The sequence below is a fragment of the Dermochelys coriacea genome, chromosome 12, assembly GCF_009764565.3.
Source record: "Dermochelys coriacea isolate rDerCor1 chromosome 12, rDerCor1.pri.v4, whole genome shotgun sequence".
NCBI lineage: Eukaryota > Metazoa > Chordata > Testudines > Dermochelyidae > Dermochelys > Dermochelys coriacea.
The window spans coordinates 706,890-731,337 of NC_050079.1; the positions used below are offsets into that span (position 1 = coordinate 706,890).

The window sequence follows — 24,448 nt, forward strand, 5'->3', positions numbered from 1 at the left end:
TGTAGTGTTTGGAGAGCCTCTGATGAAAAGCAAGTATTACAATAGCAGTTATAGACACTAAATTAACTGTGCACCATCCAGCTGAGCTTACTGAAATAACAGACTCCAGGCATAGGGAAGATAGAGTGGATTTCCATAGACAACAAATTGGACTTTTACTAGGAAATTCACCTAATTCTCTATCTATATTAGCTCACTAAGACAAAGCAACAGGAAACAGCTGAATGTGAAGCATCACTCTCCACCCTCCCACCGCTCTACAAAGGGGATGTACACAGGTCTGCTTCACAGCGATGGTTAGAGTTTATTGGTAAACAGCTACACCAGTATTAAAAGTGTCAGTAGAAAAATAGAACATGTAAAAGTAAATTCTGTTATACAAAATTTGTTCATATTGGCTGTAGCAGTGAGTGAGATAGAAAGGGAGGCTGATTTGGTTCAAACCAGCACACAGTATGTGCACACACATGAATAGCAGGACCATGAACCTCTGCTCCAGGCATAAAATGACTCCAGTGCAGAAGGCCTCTTGACAGGCTTTTTGCTTCACTTAAGCCTTTGATCAGGCTCTCTGGACTAGGGTGAAATGCACCTTCAACAGTCAGGCAACAGAACCTATGCTTTCACATTTTTCTACAAGTTCTTTGCTAGTTGTGGTCATTTTGCCTCATGATGCAATGGGAACTGCACTGCACCCAAACAAGCCTGTCTCATTTTAACAGCCCCATGCAACAGCTACACAGACCTATGATAAAAAGTTGGTGACAAAGAGCTACTTTCTAGGCATGAACTGTTATTACAGTGTCTTCACTGGGTCTTAAGATTCAGTCCCTCCCTGCCTCCCAGTAAATATTTTTATGTACAGGCTGAGGGCCAGATCCTCAGTTTTTGTAAACTAGCATAGCCCTATTTATTTCAGTGACACTACATCCATTCATACCAGCTGAAGATTAACTGTGAGCTTCTTCTACTTGCTTAATTAAGTTTAAAAGGGCATTAAGGAACTGAGCAAGCACATTTGATGGTGGGGGTGGAAGACAGACATTGCTTTTAATAATGGATTTGTTACATCAGCACAAAAGCACTTCTTTTGGGTTAGGTTTATTGCGTGGGAAAGGAGAGAGAAGGATGTCTCCCCTGTAGCCTTCTGCATTTCAACAGAGCGTGGAGAATAAGACCAGAGAACACTGAAGATAGCAGAGCACTCATGAAGTTTCCCCATCACTAAAATAATAGGAACAGCCTTGCCCCTGGGACTCAGTATTTGATAAGACCTGATTGGTCACCTTTACAAGACCGCTCCCTGAAAAATTCACTGAACCTGGGCAAATTCAGATAAACACTATAGATAAATCATTCAACACTCAATGCCTACTGAAGATGCATATTCACACTCTTTAAGGTGAACAGATAAATGGTAGTTAAGGAAATTAAATAGGTAGAAAATAGAACAGCTTCTAGATCTTCCAGTTGCTCTAAGCCAGGGATTCTCAAACTGGGAGTCGGGACGCCTCAGGGGGTCACGAGGTTAGTACGTGGGAGATCGCAAGCTGTCAACCTCCACCCCAAACCCCGCTTTGCCTCCAGCATTTATCATGGTGTTAAATATATAAAAAAAGTGTTTTTAATTTATAAGGGGGGGGTCGCACTCAGAGACTTGCTATGTGAAAGGAGTCATCAGTAAAAAAGTTTGAGATCCACTGCTCTAAGCCATTTTATCTTCATGTTTGTTCTAGCTCATAATTATGAGTTTGTTTCATTCAAGTTCAAACCACAGTGATTAATGGTCAGAAGCACAAAGATGCCCTCTGCTAGTGAGTGGCAATGGAAAGCAGCAGTGCGCTACCTGTGAGCTGAGAGATCTTTTAGGAGAACTTTTTGGCACCAGCTCCCGCCTCCCACCACTGCTTCCTTCACATCCCTACAGGAAGAGTCAGCAGCAGGACAACAAAGTGTCCTCTCCAACCCTCTGGATTTGAGGACTGCTGGTTCAACAAAACTGACTGTATAGATGAGGGCACCTGTTCTCCAGCTTCATTTATCCCCCTGGATTGTCCTTGTGTGAGACCTGCAGATTCTCAGCTCTTTCATGTCAGAATATCATGAAGCCTTTTCTGCTAAGCTCTCCCATGGGGCATGATCTTTGCTCTTGAGGGAATCCAAACATGGGGGTGGGAACACATGCACAGGGGTCATTGCAAATGTCTGGAACGCCAGTTTCTAGTGGGCCCCATAAAGAAAAGATTCCAAGATATTGAGTGTACCTGACAAGAGCCCCATGGCACAATACTTTTATAGTCAAAGGAATTTTGTACCCAACAAAATTTAGGATCATCTGCAAAGCAAGCTGTGTTTAGGACATGGGCTATGCTGTGCAGATATTGGAGATAAATGTGAAAGAGGACAGGCTACAAGGTGACTTTTACATAGCTCATTTTAGATTGCTTTTCCTCCTTTCAGACTCTTGGGAAGGAGTCTTAGGTGGCTAAAATAACCCAAGCCTAAGCCACTAGGAAAGATAGATACAAGGGTAACAATGACAGCCCTGTCCATGCAGCATAACACATGTAGGATACATTTAGAATTCCCAGTGCTTAGTACAAGTTACTTGGTGTTCAGTGTGTTACAACAGCAGTTGCATTGAATTTGAAACTTTGCCACCTAAAGACTAGGCATTCACATGAAAACCTCTCTCAGATTACCCCACAGCTTGTATTTTTTTGATTAAACTAGATCAGTCAGCATTAAATGGATTCTAGGAACAATAATAAACTGCCTCTCCAGGTAACTGTTGATGGGCAATATAAGACAATCTAAGTTATGCTAGGACATTTTCTTTATGCTGCGAAAAGTGCAATACCTCTCTTCTGGCTGTTTATGGTAGATGGCATTAGGTTAGGAGGAAGTGATGGGTGTTATTCTAAAAGGAAGCAGGAATTTAGACGTAAAAGGCAATCTGGTTTGCCAATAAAATAATTAAAAACAAGTTCAATAAAAAAACAAAATGATGTTTAGAAGCGTCTCCTGAGGAGCAGATGCCCTACTAATGGACACATCTGATGCTTCCCTTGTAGCAAGCGGATCTGGAAATGCAAATATATTGCCCTCGGCACCATGACAAACAGTGGGGAAGCTGCAGATGGCTACATAGCCTTAAAGGAATGCTTAGGGTTAGTCCCCAGGCCCTAGAGAACACAGAAAGCACATGGCTGTACAAGGGCCCTTACTGCACAAGTGCTTCTCTCAAGAGGGCAGAGAGTGAAAGAAGTTTAAACTCCTTTTCTTAAAAAACAAAAACAACAAAACAAAGGACAGAAGAGATCATGTTTCCTGACAGTACTAGTCACTGAAGGAAGGACAAATCACCCAGGCACTTTCTGGGATCCCCCAAGGAGGCATCCAATCTACGGAGACATCTCAGAGATGGTTAGGCCCAGATATTAAGAACGGAGGATGTGCAAGTGGCCCATTAAGACACACAGCTGGCACATGCTGTGACTCATGGAAGCCAGATGCAAAATTCTAAATCTCTGGACCTCTGATTATTATAACATCAAATTAAAACTTGAGTTACCTTCATGCCATTGTAAACATGGCAATACTTTAAGTACTTAAAGGGAGAACTAACAAAAGCTTAATCAAAGTCAGGCTTTTTCAAGGCATGGAGATCAAGAGGGATACACACATGATTTAAAACTACTTGTTGCTGGGGTAGTGGTCATTCACCAGCATTTGCTGCCTTAACAGAAGGTATATGGTGGCTGGTAATTTCACTGTAATTTCCATTTCCAAGTATCTCAAATGAGGTTTCCTTTTGCTGCTCCCCCCCACTAAACCCAACACTTATCATTGGGGGGGGGGGAAAACAGAAAGGCCAAATAATATAGCTCATAAAAACTGCATTTCACATCTTTAAAAAGTGTTTTAAAAGGTTCATCACAAAGCATAAAGTAGCGAGAGGTCAAAGCATTCACTGAACTCTGTACCGGCCAGGTCACTCAGTAGTAACATTTCTACAGCAGAACCTCTCTATGTCACATTGTGGATTCTTTCTGTTGCTACAACAGTTCATTGTTTGCCACATTATACTAAATGCTACTAACCCCAGGGGCCGGCCCTCCCCCTGCCCCCCGCATCCTATGACTTCTCCCTCCCAAAAAGCCTTGGCACTTAATGTTACCAAAATGTAACAAAATAAATGTTAATAAATTAGCTTCAGTTTCAACCAAGTCTACAACAGACTGAAGACTGATCAAACAGTATATTCTGGTTTGAAGATAATGCTTGCAGTAGCATCTGTAAAATATTTAACCCCTTATTTTCCAGGGAAGCATGGACACAGCTGTGCTACAAGAAAATTAAGACAAGCCTTTTTACTGTGCCTGCTTTTGTACTTTAGAGAAGCCAAGTTTAAACAAACCAACATTGTGTTGAAGAACTTCATTTGGCATGCATAACCCCTCAGATTAGATCTCTTCCCTAGTTTAAATCATTCTGCTAGCAAATCAGTGTCAGAACCAGGCCTTTAGAAAACCAGAGACATAACACCTTCCAGGTACGTCCAGGATCTTCGTCTCATGCTGTTTTCTGCCACAGATTGAAAAATTGCCACATTCATGGACTACCTCTGCCACACAGTCAAAATCTTCTCCCCTCCCGATTTGATCTTCAGACTCAAATCTCCAGTGGAATGCTATAGAGTTGCTAAAATCCGTGAGAAGGAAATCACCATCACACAGAACGTTTGCCCCACACCTAGAGTAAGTGCTTCGAAGGGGATCATTTGTTTTGCGGCAGCTCTGTAAACTCCAGCAATAGCTGCACCTGATAAGAAAAGAGCGTTAATGTGCTATGGCAAGTTTAAGATAGAAACTTTTAGTCATACAAAGGAATGGACAGCAAGGGCCAATCTCACAGTCTGGTCTATTTTTGTATGTTCAGTTTTGGTTATTTAGATGTCCAAACCACTGAATACATTGGAGTTTTACATCTAAATAAAAGAAACTAATCATGCTAGCAAATAACTGTGCTTGCAAAAAGCAATATAAACAAAATTTTGCCTGGACTAAGTAAAGGCTCCAGTCAATAACCAGACAACTGTTTAAACCAAACACTTGAAGTACATTTTAAAAACTAAGTAGTTGGAAAGAAATGCTCTCTTTATTCAGCAGTTAAGACTGGAGTCTTGATTTCAATATTTTCTTCTCCAACTGTTCACTTCATTAATGCCTACAACAGCACAGAGTTCTTAGTGAGACATGTCAGTGTTCTTTTAATTTAGTTTTAACTATGGAATAGCCCTGTCCACACTTAATAGCCACCAAAGGAGGGTTTAGAATAGCAGCCGTGTTAGTCTGTATTCGCAAAAAGAAAAGGAGTACTTGTGGCACCTTAGAGACTAACAAATTTATTAGAGCATAAGCTTTCGTGAGCTACAGCTCACTTCATCGGATGCATTTGGTGGAAAAAACAGAGGGGAGATTTATATACACACACACAGAGAACATGAAACAATGGGTTTATCATACACACTGTAAGGAGAGTGACCACTTAAGATAAGCCATCACCAGCAGCAGGGGGGGGAAAAGGAGGAAAATCTTTCATGGTGACAAGCAAGGTAGGCTATTTCCAGCAGTTAACAAGAATATCTGAGGAACAGTGGGGGGTTGGGTGGGGTGGGGGGGGGAGAAACAACATGGGGAAATAGTTTTGCTTTGTGTAATGACTCATCCATTCCCAGTCTCTATTCAAGCCTAAGTTAATTGTATCCAGTTTGCAAATTAATTAATTCCAATTCAGCAGTCTCTCGTTGGAGTCTGTTTTTGAAGTTTTTTTTGTTGAAGGATAGCCACTCTTAGGTCTGTAATCGAGTGACCAGAGAGATTGAAGTGTTCTCCAACTGGTTTTTGAATGTTATAATTCTTGACGTCTGATTTGTGTCCATTTATTCTTTTACGTAGAGACTGTCCAGTTTGGCCAATGTACATGGCAGAGGGGCATTGCTGGCACATGATGGCATATATCACATTGGTAGATGTGCAGGTGAACGAGCCTCTGATAGCGTGGCTGATGTGATTAGGCCCTATGATGGTGTCCCCTGAATAGATATGTGGACAGAGTTGGCAATGGGCTTTGTTGCAAGGATAGGTTCCTGGGTTGGTGGTTCTGTTGTGTGGTGTGTGGTTGCTGGTGAGTATTTGCTTCAGATTGGGGGGCTGTCTGTAGGCAAGGACTGGCCTGTCTCCCAAGATCTGTGAGAGTGATGGGTCGTCCTTCAGGATAGGTTGTAGATCCTTGATGATGCATTGGAGAGGTTATAGTTGGGGGCTGAAGGTGATGGCTAGGGGCGTTCTGTTATTTTCTTTGTTGGGCCTGTCCTGTAGTAGGTGACTTCTGGGTACTCTTCTGGCTCTGTCAATCTGTTTCTTCACTTCAGCAGGTGGGTATTGTAGTTGTAGGAATGCATGATAGAGATCTTGTAGGTGTTTGTCTCTGTCTGAGGGATTGGAGCAAAAGCGGTTATATCGTAGAGCTTGGTTGTAGACAATGGGTCATGTGGTATGATCTGGATGAAAGCTAGAGGCATGTAGGTAGGAATAGCGGTCAGTAGGTTTCCAATATAGGGTGGTGTTTATGTGACCATCGCTTATTAGCACCGTAGTGTCCCGGAAGTGGATCTCTTGTGTGGACTGGTCCAGGCTGAGGTTGACGGTGGGATGGAAATTGTTGAAATCATGGTGGAATTCCTCAAGGGCTTCTTTTCCATAGGTCCAGATGATGAAGATGTCATCAATGTAGCGCAAGTAGAGTAGGGGCATTAGGAGACGAGAGCTGAGGAAGCATTGTTCTAAGTCAGCCATAAAAATGTTGGCATACTGTGGGGCCATGCCGGTACCCATCGCAGTGCCGCTGACTTGAAGGTATACATTGTCCCCAAATGTGAAATAGTTATGGGTGAGGACAAAGTCACAAAGTTCAGCCGTGACATTATCAGGGATATTGTTCCTGACGGCTTGTAGCCCATCTTTGTGTGGAATGTTGGTGTAGAGGCTTCGACATCCATAGGGGCTAGGATGGTGTTTTTAGGAAGATCACCAATGGACTGTAGTTTCCTCAGGAAGTCAGTGGTGTCTCGAAGATAGCTGGGAGTGCTGGTAACGTAGGGCGTGAGGAGGGAGTCTACATAGCCAGACAATCCTGCTGTCAGGGTGCCAATGCCTGAGATGATGGGGCATCCAGGATTTCCAGGTTTATGGATCTTGGGTAGCAGATAGAATACCCCAGGTCAGGGTTCTAGGGGTGTGTCTGTGCGGATTTGTTCTTGTGCTTGTGCTTTTTCAGGGAGTTTCTTGAGCAAATGCTGTAGTTTCTTTTGGTAACTCTCAGTGGGATCAGAGGGTAATGGCTTGTAGAAAGTGGTGTTGGAGAGCTGCCTAGCAGCCTCTTGTTCATATTCCGACCTATTCATGATGACGACAGCATCTCCTTTGTCAGCCTTTTTGATTATGATGTCAGAGTTGTTTCTGAGGCTGTGGATGGCATTGTATTCTGCATGGCTGAGGTTATGGGGCAAGCAATGCTGCTTTTCCACAATTTCAGCCCATGCACGTCGGCGGAAACACTCGATGTAGAAGTCCAGGCTGCCGTTTCGACCTTCAGGAGGAGTCCACCCAGAATCCTTCTTTTTGTAGTGTTGGTAGGAAGGTCTCTGTGGGTTAATATGTTGGTCAGAGGTGTGTTGGAAACATTCCTTGAGTCGGAGACGTCAAAAATAGGATTCTAGGTCACCACAGAACTATATCATGTTCGTGGGGGTGGAGGGGCAAAAGGAGAGGCCCCGAGATAGGACAGATTCTTCTGCTGGGCTAAGAGTATAGTTGGATAGATTAACAATATTGCTGGGTGGGTTACGGGAACCACTGTTGTGGCCCCTTGTAGCATGTAGTAGTTTAGATAGCTTAGTGTCCTTTTTCTTTTGTAGAGAAGCAAAGTGTGTGTTGTAAATGGCTTGTCTAGTTTTTGTAAAGTCCAGCCACGAGGAAGTTTGTGTGGAAGGTTGGTTCTTTATGAGAGTATCCATTTTTGAGAGCTCATTCTTAATCTTTCCCTGTTTGCTGTAGAGGATGTTGATCAGGTGGTTCCGCAGTTTCTTTGAGAGTGTGTGGCACAAGCTGTCAGCATAGTCTGTGTGGTATGTAGATTTTAATGGATTTTTTACCTTCAGTCCACCCTATCAGACCATCACATCACCACAATTAACATGGAGGTATTGAGATTTTATTATCCTACAGGTGATCACTGTTAGCAGGTTTTACTATAAGTGGTGTACATATAGACATGTGCTGGATGCATTGTTTACCATCCTCAAGTTAAGAAAAGTAGAGAGAGGTTCCGACAGGAGAGGAGACTGGATACTATAGAAGGACCTGGGGCAATGGAAGGGATTTCATTGGGGAAAATGCAAAACATTTTATTTGAGACAGACATATACTCCCAGTACAAGGTGGGAGTACGGCAGACAGAGAGAGAATGGGGAACTGGATCCTATGAAGGACAGCAATAGCACATTACACATTCATTGCAATGTGATACCAATCACAGTCCAGAAGTAAAATGGGGTAATAATAAAACCTTGCTAATGCCTCATTGATTGGCGTATTGTATGGGGCTTCTTTAGATACACTATTTATTCAATGAGTTGTGGGACATCGTAGACCAGAATCTTTTGTGCCCGTAACTCAGAATCCTTTGTTCAGTTTCAGGCAAACATATAGATCACTGGGAAAAAGAAAAGGAGTACTTGTGGCACCTTAGAGACTAACAAATTTATTTGAGCATAAATAAATAGCTGTAGCTCACGAAAGCTTATGCTCAAAAAAATCTGTTAGTCTCTAAGGTGCCACGAGTACTCCTTTTCTTTTTGCGAATACAGACTAACACTCTGAAGTGGATCACTGGGAGGGGCTGGTCATTACACATATTGAATCTATTTCCCTATGTTAAGTATCCTCACTCCTTCTTGTCAAGTGTCTAAATGAGCCATCTTGATTATCACTACAAAAGTTTCTTTCTCCTGCTAATAGCAGCTCATCTTAATTAATTAGCTTCTTACAGTTTGTATGGCAACTTCCACCTTCTCGGTATGTATGTATATATATCTATATATATCTATCTATATATCTATATCTATATCTATATATCTTCTTACTACATGTTCATTCTATGCATCCAGTGAAGTGGGCTGTAGCCCACAAAAGCTTATGCTCTAATAAATTTGTTAGTCTCTAAAGTGCCACAAGTACTCCTGTTCTTTTTGCAGATACAGACTAACATAGCTGCTACTCTGAAACCTGTCATACAGATCACTGTAAAATATTTTAAATATATTTCAAGTCTGAAAGTGACTAGACGTGCCACAGTTAGATTCCACATTTATCATGCAGCTCAATGCTAATTGTGCTCTATTTGAGCCTGTTTTGAAATCCTCCCTGAAAGGCACTAGAAAAAGAGAACATCAAGAAACTGTATGGGAAGGTCTAACTTAAAGCACATGGGGCAGGACCCTTATTTTGAGATGTTAGTTCCTTTCTCATGGGGAAGAAATAGCATCCCACTTCAGCAAGCTTCTGAAGTGAACTCTCACCAAGAGTCACCCATCAGTCAAACGAGTACTTTGGAAAGTCTAACATACTTGTTAAGATTCCAGCAGAAATTGGTCCCACGATGCCCATCAACAGGATGCTTACAGACATGAACCTACCATATTTGTGATGTCTGAGGGTGAAGAGCGCCAGTAATCCCGCAGGGATGTGGAAAAAGAGAGAGGACACCAGTGCCCACAGGAATACACCATACCACATTTCTGCAAGGCGAGGAGAAAGAAAGTTGATGCAGACAGGATACTTCACTGTCTACCTGAACACAATAGCCGCTACCAAAGGCTCTGTCATAAACATACAGCTAAGGGTAGCATAATATCCCTCTCTTACCTGTAAAGGGTTAACCAGTTCAATTAACCTAGTTGGCACCTGACCAGAAGAACCAATGGTGGGAAAAAAAAAAAAAACTTTCACATCTGGGAGGCTTTGTTTTGGGCTCTGTGGGTGTTCTCTCAGGAGACAAAAGAAAAGACCAACCAAGTAATCCAGCTCCTACTAAAATAATATATCTAATGTTACAAAAATAGTAAGTAATAGTAAAAAATGCATTAAATTATCTTTTGTTTTAGCTTGTAAATTTTCCCTGTGCTAAGAGGGAGGTTTATCCCTGTTTTGTTTTTTGTTTTTTTTGTAACTTTAAAGTTTTGCCCAGAGGGGAATCCTCTGTGTTTTGAATCTAATTACCCTGTAAAGTTACCTTCCATCTTGATTTTACAGAGGTGCTTCTTTTACTTTTTTTTCTTTATAATAAAGTTCTGTTTAAGAATCTGGTTTCCCTATTTGGTTGGTGTATTACTCCCAGGAAAGGGAGTGAAGGGGCTTGGGGGGATATTTTAGGGAACAGAAATTCCAAGTGGTCCTTTTCCTAAATCTTTGTCTAACTCACTTGGCAGTGGCAGCAGTACCCATCCAAGGACAAGAAAGGATTTGTGCCTTAGGTTAAAAACTTTCCCAAACTGGTAGAAATAAGCTTAGGGGGTCTTTCATGTGGGTCCCCACATCTGTACCCTAACATTCAGAGTGGGGAGGGAACCGTGACATGGTGGCAATGGTGGGATCATTTTAAACCAGAAGCACAAACCTCAGGATATTAAAAGGACATGAAAAACAGCTGAAACTCAGACAGATGGAAATTGATGCACAAGTGCCCAGAAAAAAAGCTCCTAGGGAGGCAGAAGAGGCTGCCCACAAGAGAGCGGTGAAGGAAGAAACGGCCAGAGAAAGCTGCTAGGGAGGCAAAAGAGGCTGCCCATGAGAGAACTATGGAGGCCCAGAAGCATGCTCAGGAGGAGAGGAAAAGGGAGAGGAAGCATGACCTGGCTGTTATGCAGCTGAAGAGACAAAACCCTTCAGCTGCTGACTCCACTTCCCCAAAAATCCACAAATGGGAGAGACTACGTCCGCAGTATGATGAATCCAGTGATATTGCTGAATATTTCCTCACTTTTGAGAGACTGTGCACCCTCCATGTAATTCCTGACGATCACAAGATGACCACATTGGTAGAAAAATTAACTGGAAGAGCTCTGGATATATTAAACAAGATGCCTATTGAGGATGCTTTTAACTATGGTAAATTTAAGGATTTGGTTTTGAAACAATTTCAAATTACACCTGAAACTTACCAAGTAAAATTTAGAGCCCTTAAGAGACGGGCCGGACTAAGTAATGTGGCTTATGTAAACCAGATAAAGGATCTGTTAAATAAATGGGTCAAAGGCAGGGATGTAACTAACTTTGAAGGTATGTGTGATTTGGTTGTCCAGGAGCAGTTCCTGGCTATGACCAATGATGATGTACAACATTGTTTATGGGATAAGAAAATGGACTCGGAAAAAAGCCTTGCTTCTTATGCTGATCAATACATGGAGTCCCAGACCGTCTAAAAGGCGGGGCAAATCAGAATAAAACGGGTGGAGGTAGCAAAGAGGACCAACCCTGGTCGAGGTTGGGGTGGATACCAGAAGGGACACCCCGAGACCACACCCTACCACCGGGGACAGCCCAAGGCCCCAACTACACCCAAAGGAAAATTCCAGACACCTTATCGTCATAGAATCATAGAATCATAGAATCATAGAATATCAGGGTTGGAAGGGACCCCAGAAGGTCATCTAGTCCAACCCCCTGCTCAAAGCAGGACCAAGTCCCAGTTAAATCATCCCAGCTAGGGCTTTGTCAAGCCTGACCTTAAAAACCTCTAAGGAAGGAGATTCTACCACCTCCCTAGGTAACGCATTCCAGTGTTTCACCACCCTCTTAGTGAAAAAGTTTTTCCTAATATCCAATCTAAACCTCCCCCATTGCAACTTGAGACCATTACTCCTCGTTCTGTCATCTGCTACCATTGAGAACAGTCTAGAGCCATCCTCTTTGAAACCCCCTTTCAGGTAGTTGAAAGCAGCTATCAAATCCCCCCTCATTCTTCTCTTCTGCAGACTAAACAATCCCAGCTCCCTCAGCCTCTCCTCATAAGTCATGTGCTCTAGACCCCTAATCATTTTCGTTGCCCTTCGTTGTACTCTTTCCAATTTATCCACATCCTTCCTGTAGTGTGGGGCCCAAAACTGGACACAGTACTCCAGATGAGGCCTCACCAGTGTCGAATAGAGGGGAACGATCACGTCCCTCGATCTGCTCGCTATGCCCCTACTTATACATCCCAAAATGCCATTGGCCTTCTTGGCAACAAGGGCACACTGCTGACTCATATCCAGCTTCTCGTCCACTGTCACCCCTAGGTCCTTTTCCGCAGAACTGCTGCCGAGCCATTCGGTCCCTAGTCTGTAGCGGTGCATTGGATTCTTCCATCCTAAGTGCAGGACCCTGCATTTATCCTTATTGAACCTCATTAGATTTCTTTTGGCCCAATCCTCCAATTTGTCTAGGTCCTTCTGTATCCTATCCCTCCCCTCCAGCGTATCTACCACTCCTCCCAGTTTGGTATCATCCGCAAATTTGCTGAGAGTGCAATCCACACCATCCTCCAGATCATTTATGAAGATATTGAACAAAACGGGCCCCAGGACCGACCCCTGGGGCACTCCACTTGACACCGGCTGCCAACTAGACATGGAGCCATTGATCACTACCCGTTGAGCCCGACAATCTAGCCAGCTTTCTACCCACCTTATAGTGCATTCATCCAGCCCATACTTCCTTAACTTGCTGACAAGAATGCTGTGGGAGACCGTGTCAAAAGCTTTGCTAAAGTCAAGAAACAATACATCCACTGCTTTCCCTTCATCCACAGAACCAGTAATCTCATCATAAAAGGCGATTAGATTAGTCAGGCATGACCTTCCCTTGGTGAATCCATGCTGACTGTTCCTGATCACTTTCCTCTCCTCTAAGTGCTTCAGGATTGATTCTTTGAGGACCTGCTCCATGATTTTTCCAGGGACTGAGGTGAGGCTGACCGGCCTGTAGTTCCCAGGATCCTCCTTCTTCCCTTTTTTAAAGATGGGCACTACATTAGCCTTTTTCCAGTCATCCGGGACTTCCCCCGTTCGCCACGAGTTTTCAAAGATAATGGCCAAGGGCTCTGCAATCACAGCCGCCAATTCCTTCAGCACTCTCGGATGCAATTCGTCCGGCCCCATGGACTTGTGCACGTCCAGCTTTTCTAAATAGTCCCTAACCACCTCTATCTCTACAGAGGGCTGGCCATCTCTTCCCCATTTTGTGTTGCCCAGCACAGCAGTCTGGGAGCTGACCTTGTTAGTGAAAACAGAGGCAAAAAAAGCATTGAGTACATTAGCTTTTTCCACATCCTCTGTCACTAGCTTGCCTCCCTCATTCAGTAAGGGGCCCACACTTTCCTTGGCTTTCTTCTTGTTGCCAACATACCTGAAGAAACCCTTCTTGTTACTCTTGACATCTCTTGCTAGCTGCAGCTCCAGGTGCGATTTGGCCCTCCTGATATCTTTCCTACATGCCCGAGCAATATTTTTATACTCTTCCCTGGTCATATGTCCAACCTTCCACTTCTTGTAAGCTTCTTTTTTATGTTTAAGATCCGCTAGGATTTCACCATTAAGCCAAGCTGGTCGCCTGCCATATTTACTATTCTTTCGACTCATCGGGATGGTTTGTCCCTGTAACCTCAACAGGGATTCCTTGAAATACAGCCAGCTCTCCTGGACTCCCTTCCCTTTCATGTTAGTCCCCCAGGGGATCCTGGCCATCTGTTCCCTGAGGGAGTCAAAGTCTGCTTTCCTGAAATCCAGGGTCCGTATCCTGCTGCTTACCTTTCTTCCCTGCGTCAGGATCCTGAACTCAACCAACTCATGGTCACTGCCTCCCAGATTCCCATCCACTTTTGCTTCCCCCACTAATTCTACCCGGTTTGTGAGCAGCAGGTCAAGAAAAGCGCTCCCCCTAGTTGGCTCCCCTAGCACTTGCACCAGGAAATTGTCCCCTACGCTTTCCAAAAACTTCCTGGATTGTCTATGCACCGCTGTATTGCTCTCCCAGCAGATATCAGGAAAATTAAAGTCACCCATGAGAATCAGGGCATGCGATCTAGTAGCTTCCGTGAGTTGCCGGAAGAAAGCCTCATCCACCTCATCCCCCTGGTCCGGTGGTCTATAGCAGACTCCCACCATGACATCACTCTTGTTGCACACACTTCTAAACTTAATCCAGAGACACTCAGGTTTTTCCACAGTTTCGTACCGGAGCTCTGAGCAGTCATACTGCTCCCTTACATACAGTGCTACTCCCCCACCTTTTCTGCCCTGCCTGTCCTTCCTGAACAGTTTATAACCATCCATGACTGTACTCCAGTCATGTGAGTTATCCCACCAAGTCTCTGTTATTCCAATCACGTCATAATTCCTTGACATCACCAGGACCTCCAGTTCTCCCTGCTTGTTTCCAAGGCTTTGTGCATTTGTATATAAGCACTTGAGATAACCTGTTGATCGCCCCTCATTCCCAGTATGAGGCAGGAGCCCTCCCCTCACAGACATTCCTGCCTGTGCTTCCTCCCGGTATCCCGCTTTCCCACTTACCTCAGGGCTTTGGTCTCCTTCCCCCGGTGAACCTAGTTTAAAGCCCTCCTCACTAGGTTAGCCAGCCTGCTGGCAAAGATGTTCTTCCCTCTCTTCGTAAGATGGAGCCCGTCTCTGCCCAGCACTCCTCCTTCATGGAACACCATCCCATGGTCAAAGAATCCAAAGCCTTCTCTCCGACACCACCTGCGTAGCCATTCGTTGACCTCCACGATTCGACGGTCCCTACCCAGGCCTTTTCCTTCCACGGGGAGGATGGACGAGAACACCACTTGCGCCTCCAACTCCTTTATCCTTCTTCCCAGAGCCACATAGTCCGCAGTGATCCGCTCAAGGTCATTCTTGGCAGTATCATTGGTGCCCACGTGGAGAAGCAGGAAGGGGTAGCGATCCGAGGGCTTGATGAGTCTCGGCAGTCTCTCCGTCACATCACGAATCTTAGCCCCTGGCAAGCAGCAGACTTCTCGGTTTTCCCGGTCAGGGCGGCAGATAGATGACTCAGTCCCCCGGAGGAGAGAGTCCCCGACCACCACCACCCGCCTTCTCCTCTTGGGAGTGGTGGTCGTGGAACCTCCAACCTCAGGACATCGCATCTCATGCCTCCCAACCAGCGGAGTCTCCTTCTGCTTTCTCCCCCAGACATATCATCTGGTCCACTCTCCGCATTGGTACCTGTGGAGAGAACATGAAAGCGGTTAGTTACCTGTGTCTGTGTTACTGGAACCCGGACATTCCGCTTACCTCTTCTGGAGGTCACATGTTGCCAAGCTTCTTCACTGGCCTCTTGGCTCCTCTGTGTAACCTGCTCTACATCTTTAGAGCTTTGTGCCCCTAGAAGGCTATCCTGAGTTTGGTCCAGAAAATCCTCAGTCTCTCGTATACAACGCAGGGTCGTTACCTGTTGCTCCAGACCTTCAATCTTCTCTTCCAATATGGAGACCAGCTTGCACTTTGTACAGACAAAGTCGCTTCTGTCCTGTGGAAGAAAGACAAACATGGCACATCCAGTGCAGGTCACAACAGCTGAATTCCCCCCTTCCATATCACCTACCTACTACGGAGCTTCCTCAGAGACGTTGGCAAGATGTAAGCCTCACTGGGCTCACTCCAGGCGAACTCCCAGGCAAACTCCTGCTGTGAGCTGCTCTGCTGTCCCCGCTGCTCCGCTGGTTCGCTGCCGCTCAGCTGGTTCGCGAGGCTCCGGCTATTTTTAAACAGCCAGGCTTCCCTGACGCAAACACACAGACACCCTAATGCCCGCCCCCTGCAGGCTAGCAGCCAATCAGACACTCACTCAGGCTCCCTCCCAGCAAACACACGCTCGGATACTTCCTCAGCAAGCAAACACACACACTCGGATACTTACCAGTCCCAGGCAAACTCCTGCTGTGAGCTGCTCTGCTGTCCCCGCTGCTCCGCTGGTTCGCTGCCGCTCAGCTGGTTCGCGAGGCTCCGGCTATTTTTAAACAGCCAGGCTTCCCTGACGCAAACACACAGACACCCTAATGCCCGCCCCCTGCAGGCTAGCAGCCAATCAGACACTCACTCAGGCTCCCTCCCAGCAAACACACGCTCGGATACTTCCTCAGCAAGCAAACACACACACTCGGATACTTACCAGTCCCAGGCAAACTCCTGCTGTGAGCTGCTCTGCTGTCCCCGCTGCTCCGCTGGTTCGCTGCCGCTCAGCTGGTTCGCGAGGCTCCGGCTATTTTTAAACCACACCACACCATTCTCCAGCAACCCACCCCACCCCAGTGACCTGTCAGCTGGGTGATGTTTTAAATGTAATGAGCTGGGGCATGTAAAGGCCAACTTCCCCCAAAACGCCAATAGATTACAGTTCATTGCACCGGGCTCACACCAAAGATCCTCAGGACCAGATGCCTCCCAAATACCTTCGGAGCAAAGGGAAACTGAGTGTGGGCGGGAAGAAGGTTATCGTGTGGCGAGACACTGAAGCACAAGTGGCAAAGCGTCCTGTGGCACCTTACAGACTAGCAGACGTACTGGAGCATAAGCTTTCGTGGGTGAATACCCACTTTGTCGGATGCACCCATGAGAGCTTATGCTCCAATACATCTGTCAGTCTATAAGGTGCCACAGAACTCTTTGCCGCTTTTACAGATCCAGACTAACAAGGCTACCCCTCTGATACGTGAAGCACAAGTGTCGGCTATCCACCAATCCTTAGTGGACCCCAGCTTAATCAACCCAGAGGCCCAAGTGACGATTCAGTCCTTCAAGTCAAACTCTTTTGACCTGGCTACAGCCGAGATGCCTGTCCAGTATAAAGGCTGGTCAGAAATGTGGACTTTTGCAGCTTATAATGATTATCCCAGTCCCATGCTGCTGGGGGAAGACTTGGCCAACCATAAAAAGAAAAGGAGTACTTGTGGCATCTTAGAGACTAATAAATTTATTTGAGCATAGGCTTTCGTGAGCTACAGCTCACTTCATCGAATGCATTGAAAGCCTCCAGGGAGCTTGAACGGCGACACGGAGCAACTCACCGCCTCTCAACTCTTCTAATCGATCCCGGTTTGTGGTAGACAGAGGACTTTTATACAAGGAAACTCTTTCTGGTGGGCACCAGGAAACTGGCATCCTCAGAGACAGTTGGTAGTTCCAACTAAGTACCGGGTCAAACTCTTGAACTTAGCCCACGATCATCCTAGTGGCCATGCTGGAGTGAACAGGACCAAAGACCATTTGGGGAGGTCCTTCCACTGGGAGGGAATGGGCAAGGATGTTTCTACCCATGTCCAGTCTTGTGAGGTATGCCAAAGAGTGGGAAAACCCCCAAGACCAGGTTAAAGCCCCTCTCGAGCCACTCCCCATAACTGAGGTTCCATTTCAGCGAGTAGCTATGAATATTCTGGGTCTTTTTCCAAAAAAGACACCCAGAGGAAAGCAGTACATCCTAACTTTCATGGATTTTGTCACCCGATGGCCGGAAGCAGTAGCTCTAAGCAACACCAGGGCTAAAAGTGTCTTCCAGGCCTTAACAGATATTTTTGCCAGGGTAGGTTGTCCCTCCGACATCCTTATGGATTCGAGAACTAATTTCCTAGCAGGAACCATGAAAAGCCTTTGAAAAGTTCATGGGGTGAACCATTTGGTTGCCACCCCTTATCACCATCAAACAAATCGCCTGGTGGAAAAGTTTAATTGAACTTTGGGGGCCATTATATGTAAATTTGTAAATGAGCACTCCAATGATTTGAACCTAGTGTTGCAGCAATTGCTCTTTGCCTACAGGGCTGTACCACATCCCAGTTTAGGATTTTCACTATTTAAACTTGTGAATGGCCATGAGGTTAAGGGGCCATTACAGTTGGTGAAGCAGCAATGGGAGGGGTTACGCCTTCTCCAGGAACTAACATTCTGAACTTTGTAAACCACCTACAAAACTCCCTCCGAGACTCTTTAGCCCTTGCAAGAAGAAACCTAAAAGATGCTCAGGAAAAGCAAACGGCCTGGTATGATAACCATGCCAGAAAGCATTCCTTTAAAGTAGGGGACCAGGTCATGGTCTTGAAGGAGCTCCAGGCCTGTCATAAATATAAAGGGAAGGGTAAACACCTTTAAAATCCCTCCTGGCCAGAGGAAAAACCCTTGCACCTGTAAAGGGTTAAGAAGCTAGGATAACCTCGCTGGCTCCTGACCCCAGTGACCAATGAGGAGACAAGATACTTTCAAAGCTGGAGGGAGGGAGAAACAAAGGATCTGTCTGTCTGTGTGATGCTTTTGCCAGGGACATACCAGGAATGGAGTCTTAGAACTTAGTAAGTAATCTAGCTAGATATGCGTTAGATTATGATTTCTTTAAATAGCAGAGAAAATTAAGCTATGCTGAATGGAATGGATATTCCTGTCTTTGTGTCTTTTTGTATCTTAAGGTTTTACCTAGAGGGATTCTCTACGTTTTGAATCTAATTACCCTGTAAGGTATTTACCATCCTGATTTTACAGAGGTGATTCTTTTTATCTTTTTTTATAATAAAATTCTTCTTGTAAGAAATTGAATGGTTTTTTTTTTATTGTTCTTAAGATCCAAGGGTTTGGGTCTTTGGTCACCTATGCAAATTGGTGAGGATTTTTATCAAGCCTTCCCCAGGCAGGGGGGGGTGCAAGGTTTTGGTGAGGATTTTGGGGGGGAAAGACGTTTCCAAACAATGCTTTCCCAGTAACCAGTCAAACGTTTGGTGGTGGCAGTGGAAGTCCAAGGGCAAAGGGTAAAATAGTTTGTACCTTGGGGAAGTTTTAACCTAAGCTGGTAAAAGTAAGATTAGGAGGTTTTCATGCAGGTCCCCACATCTGTATCTTAGAGTTCAGAGTGGAGAAGGAACCTTGACAAGGCCCATAAGATAAAAGTATTGTGGGACGGGCCATTTACAGTCCAAGAGCACCTGGGAGCTGTTAATTATCTCATAGCTTTCCCCACCTCAACACTAAAGCCTAAAGTGTACCATGTTAATTCTCTAAAGACCTTTTATTCTAGAGAATTAAAGGTTTGTCAGTTTATAGCCCAGAGAGGAGATGACGCTAAGTGGCCTAAAGGGGTCTACTATGAAGACAAAAGTGATGGTGGCGTGGAAGAGGTGAACCTCTCCATGATCCTCGGGCGTATGCAGCGACAGCAGATCAAGAAGCTGTGCACTAGCTTCGCACCAGTGATCTCAGCCACCCCACGACGGACCGAACGGGCATACCACTCCATTGACACAGGTAATGCTCACGCAATCAAAGTCCAACCTTACCGGGTGTCTCCTCAAGCCAAAACTGCTATAGAACGGAAAATCCAGGACATGCTACAGATGGGTGTAATCCACCCCTCTAACAGTGCATGGGGATCTCCAGTGGTTCTAGTTCCCGAACCGGATGGGAAAATAAGCTCTTGCATGGACTACTGTAAGCTAAATGCTGTAACTCGCCCAAACAACTATCCAATGCCACGTACAGATAAGCTATTAAAAAAACTGGGACATGCCCAGTTCATTTCTACCTTAGACTTAACCAAGGGGTCCTGGCAAGTACTGCTGAATGAATCCAGATAGAAGCCATCTTGACTTGCATATCCCCAGCTGAGTTTGCAGGACTGGCAATTAAGGAAAAGTTGTATTTGTAAACTGACTAAATATGAGACGGATTCACCCAGACAGTCAACATGGAAGCAAGTTTTGGTGCTAGGGCACCCTTAAAATCTTATTTGAGTATTTTAAAAAAATTCTAGTACTGACCCCGAGAGGAAAAAAAAAAAAAACTAAGTGCCATGGCATAAAGATCCTGTGTTATTTATCTGCTAGATTTCTACTGGAAAATTAGTTAACAGCTTGGATTTCCAACACTAACGGGCTGTTTGAAAACCACATCCTGGAGTCAAACAGTAGAGTACAGTAATAAAGAAATCTATAAAAGCAGCAAAGAGTCCTGTGGCACCTTATACACTAACAGAGATATTGGAGCATAAGCTTTCATGGGCGAATACCCACTTCGTCAGATGCACGTAGTGGAAATTTCCACAGGCAGGTATAAATACGCAATCTATGCTATTACTTGCAATTTGTTTTGATCCTTTGACAACTACTGCTCTGATGAAGTGAGCTGTAGCTCACGAAACCTTATGCTCAAATAAATTTGCTAGTCTCTAAAGTGCCACAAGTACTCCTTTTCTTTTTGCGGATACAGACTAACATGGCTGCTGCTCTGAAACCTGCTCTGCACCTGTTCTTCTAGAGAATAGCTGCCTCTGAACCTGAGCAATAGGGATGCCTAGAAACAGAAGGCAACTTTTTACTCTTGTGCAAGTGTAATACTTCAGAAGCAGTTCTCTCTCCAGGACAACAGCTTGGATTCAAGCATCATTAGGAAGCAGTTAAATTAAGTTGGCAGAAAAACTGATTGAGTTTTTCTTCCCATGATGAAGCGGAACTCAACTTGTAAGCTTGCTGACAAGGACTTCTGCAGAAGTTATTACAGGTTAACCAAGCAAGAAATTTAAAGTCTTGTAATGTGACAAGTGTTAATACCACAGATTCTGGAATTTTTTTTTTATTTTATTTTTTGGGGGGCGGGGAGTGTAGGGACTGGCATCCTGATAGCTCTGCCAGAGGACTAAAATGATGATCTTTGAGAACCACTGTTGTTATTTCAGAGTAGCAGCCGTGTTAGTCTGTATTCGCAAAAAGAAAAGGAGTACTTGTGGCACCTTAGAGACTAACAAATTTATTAGAGCATAAGCTTTCGTGAGCTACAGCTCACTTCATCGGATGCATTTTTGTAAACATCCTTTGAAATGAGGAACTCCTGCTGTACCTCTTCTTTGTCTCATTACTTATTATTGTATTACAATACCAAGCTCTGTATGGATATGCACTTTCAAGGCTTGCTTAATCTTTTTAAAACAACAAAAACGCTACAAATTAATTAACTCTCCCTCAAAAAGAAGTTATCAATTGTACCTCTGAATTGAATTTGCCACTACAGCTATGCATCTATTGCTTTGTTAATGCATTATTTAATGCAGTTGGAGTCGCAACAGCTTATCTATTTTAATAGAGTTGGTCCAAACAAAATGCATTACTTGTAACTCCTTGTTTTGTTTACTAATCATACAAGCTTACCACTTCTATATTTTGTACTCAGAATAATACGGAATTCTTAAATCAAGATTAAATGTTCTTCTAAAAAAAAAAAATCTGCTCTAGGAATTATTTGGGGGGTGTTCTCTGGCCTGTGTTATACAGGAGGTTAAACTAGAGGATCACAATAGTCCCTTCTGATCTTTGAATCTTGAGACATATATATATTTAAATATAGCACCACAGTAAAAAAGCATCTTAAATACTGCAGCAAAAGAGGTCTCAAGTGTAGAAGTTAGAGAAATAGCCAGACTTTTTTTTTAAATTCCCCAGTGAGATCGCTGTTAGAAAAGCCTTCCTACTGAGTAAACAAAATAGAGTTCCCTCTCACTGTTCTCTGGAACGAAAGGAAGTTCAGTAAAACACAACCTGCATTTGTGACTGAAGTGATACCAAACCTGTAATGAGATTCCTAGTAGTTTTTAATGCAAGCAAAGCCACCCTTGCGTCCAGCCTCTCAACAATTAACCAAAGAGCAGCCCCTTTTTACACTTGCTTCAACTAGCAATACTGTAATAATCAGAAAAGGCTTCACTCCAAAGCTCCAAACTACACAGACTGTATGTATCAGACTGTGATATTGTATGTACACTAAGTCTGCAGCCTGTTTTTGCTCATACTGTAAACTTGTCCCTCTATTTTAAATGCCATTCTCTGTATGGAGCGTCAAATGTCATGAAAACTGGAGAAGCAACTGTACTGCCAAAGATATCCATCCACACAGGGGACTTATAATAAAGAGGATTAAGAACATAAGAACGGCCACACTGGGTCAGACCAAAGGTCCATCTAGCCCAGTATCCTGTCTTCTGACAATGGCCAATGCCTGGTGCCCCAGAGGGAATGAACAGAACAGGGAATCATGAAGTGATCCATCCCCTGTCCCCCACTCCCAGCTTCTGGCAAACAGAGGCTAGGGACACCATCCCTGCCCATCCTGGCTAATAGCTTTTGATTCAAGTGACCCCTATTTGTACCTACATTCATTTTGCCTGGGGGAGGGAGAGAGGGAGGGAGCAGTTTTTACTTACAGCTTTTAAAACAGAAGCATGGTTTTGTTGGCTGGTGCGTGTGGGACACAATCAATCAATCGATTTTAAAGGTTGGAGTCACTGCCTGATTGCACTTGACCTATTACTGTCACCAAGAACATTTAGTAGGGGGGAAGGATAGCTCAGTGGTTTGAGCATTTGGCTTGCTAAACCCAGGGTTGTGAGTTCAATCCTTGAGGGGGCCATTTAGGGATCTGGGGCAAAAATTGGGGATTGGTCCTGCTTTGAGCAGGGGGTTGGACTAGATGACCTCCTGAGGTCCCTTCCAACCCTGATAATCTATGATTCTAGTCACCATTTCTCACACCTGCTTCCCAGGCATTTACCATGTTTCAAAACTTGCTGAAGGCCTGGCAGGGTTTTGCTTGAATCTAGGGGCAATGCAAACCCCTTTGATGAACTTCTTTCTAGGAGAGACACCCCAACTCTGTTCTCTAACCGTACCTACCTATAGGGCATTTTTACAAAAGAGATTCCCAGTGTGGCCATCGCCTAATCAGTGATGTCAAGTGTAGGAGGCCTACGGGCAGGCTCTGGCAGATGGTTTCAGCACGGTCACAATTAGATTCGCTCAGTTCTGGTCACCCTTTCTTAAAGGACAGACGGCAGGGGGGCTTGGAGCCAAGCAATGAAAACTGTGATTCCAGAGCCTGGGACTGCTTAGCTCAGACAGAGCGAATGTGACCAGAACACACAGAGGGGGAGTGCCCGGGGGCGGTCCTGGGCGGATGGGGGCAGGTCCGTCCGCCGGGGGGCGGGGGGGATCGGTCCCGGGCGGATGGGGGCGTAGCTGGAGACCGTGCTGAAAGACGGGGCTGGCTCCGGAGAACGGATGGGGCGGGCGCGGCGGCTGCCCGGAACACAGGACGAGCTCAGGGTCCCGGAGGGACGGGCTTAGAAAATGAAGCGCGGACAGGTGTGCGGTCCCGAAGGATCGGGCCGGAGAATAGAGCTGGTCGGGCTCTGGAAAGACGGGGCCGGGAAGCAGGTCCCGGAGGGGATGCGGAAGGGGGGTCCCGGAAAGGGGCGGGCCAGCCCTGTACCTGCGAAGCTGACCAGCGGGGTGGTGTACAGGGTGCCATTGTCCACCCGCGGTACAAGACGCAGGCTCAGAATCTGCTGCAGGAGCCCGCCCGCGCCCGGCTCGCGGCTCTCCATTCCGCCACCGTTAAGGGCAGGGAGCAGCCTCGGCGCCCCACCTGCGAGGGCCTCCCGGAATCCGTCAGCCCGCCCCGGCGGGACGGACGGCTCCGTGCGCTAATCGCACCGCGGATCGGCCGTCGGGTCCCGCCTCTCACCGTGACAGACAAGGGCCTCCGCCCATTGCCCCACTGTGCCCAGAGGGTGGGACGCCGCTGGGACGCGCCTCCCGCCCTGACACTCCCGCAAGCGCAAGTGCGCCCCCCGCGGGAGGAGGGCGCCGCACCAGCTCTGGGCTCTCAGGCGCTGCTCCATGCCGGGGGAGGGGGCCCCTGCCCCGCCTGGTGGCAGCGCTACAGGAGCCGATCGTCCACGTGGGGCCTCAGGCTGCAAGCACTGTCCGCAGACCTGGCCCCCCCCCGCGGGTCCTCCAGCTTTCACCGGCGCCTCCCTCCGCCGCAGACGTGAGCGGATCGCCGGGGGCAGGAGGCTCACCGCTCCTCTCAGCCCACGGCCCGGCCACCCGCGCCCGGTGACTTCGCTCTGAAAGCCTGAGCCCAAGTGCTGCCCGGGGAGGAGGGTAGGGCAGGCAATGAGCTGCCCACCTGTTTCTAAGGCAATAAAGGTAGCAGCGGAGATAGTTGGCGGGGGGCCTTGTGTGTGTGATCAGACTACGAGCATGTGTACAATCAGGGCTTGGAAACAGACTGTCTGAATGGTGCAGCTCTTGCCGAGCGCCAGCTGCACAGACAGTGGCGAATTCAACCTCAGGCCCCTGTAGCAAGGTGGGCCAGTGGCCTCATTCCCAAAGGAAACAGGAGTGGAGAGGCAAAGTCACCTGCCCATAGCCTCTGAAGGAGTCAGCGACAGAGCTGGGCGCAGAACCCAGGCGTCCGGCTCACAGCCGCTTGCTTTGATCCACCGGACCCCACCCCTTC

General features: G+C 45.9%; 1 protein-coding gene across 6 annotated transcripts; it reads right to left on the reverse strand.

Moving 5' to 3' along the window:
• Positions 1 to 281: 281 nt before the first annotated feature.
• TMEM170A (transmembrane protein 170A) lies at positions 282 to 23,705 on the reverse strand. 6 transcript variants are annotated; one of them, XM_043495365.1, is made up of 3 exons: positions 23,570 to 23,705; positions 9,761 to 9,862; positions 282 to 4,824 (listed from the first exon to the last, which is right to left on the reverse strand). In XM_043495365.1, exons 2-3 carry the CDS (start codon positions 9,858 to 9,860, stop codon positions 4,694 to 4,696), a joined length of 231 nt encoding a protein of 76 aa, XP_043351300.1. In that variant the 5' UTR covers positions 9,861 to 9,862; positions 23,570 to 23,705; the 3' UTR covers positions 282 to 4,693. The 6 variants fall into 6 exon arrangements, with proteins under 6 accessions (XP_043351300.1, XP_043351297.1, XP_038224880.1 ...); XM_043495362.1 differs by having other exon boundaries at positions 9,692 to 9,862; positions 23,570 to 23,703; XM_038368952.2 differs by having other exon boundaries at positions 23,414 to 23,616.
• Between the last annotated feature and the right edge of the window lie 743 nt (positions 23,706 to 24,448).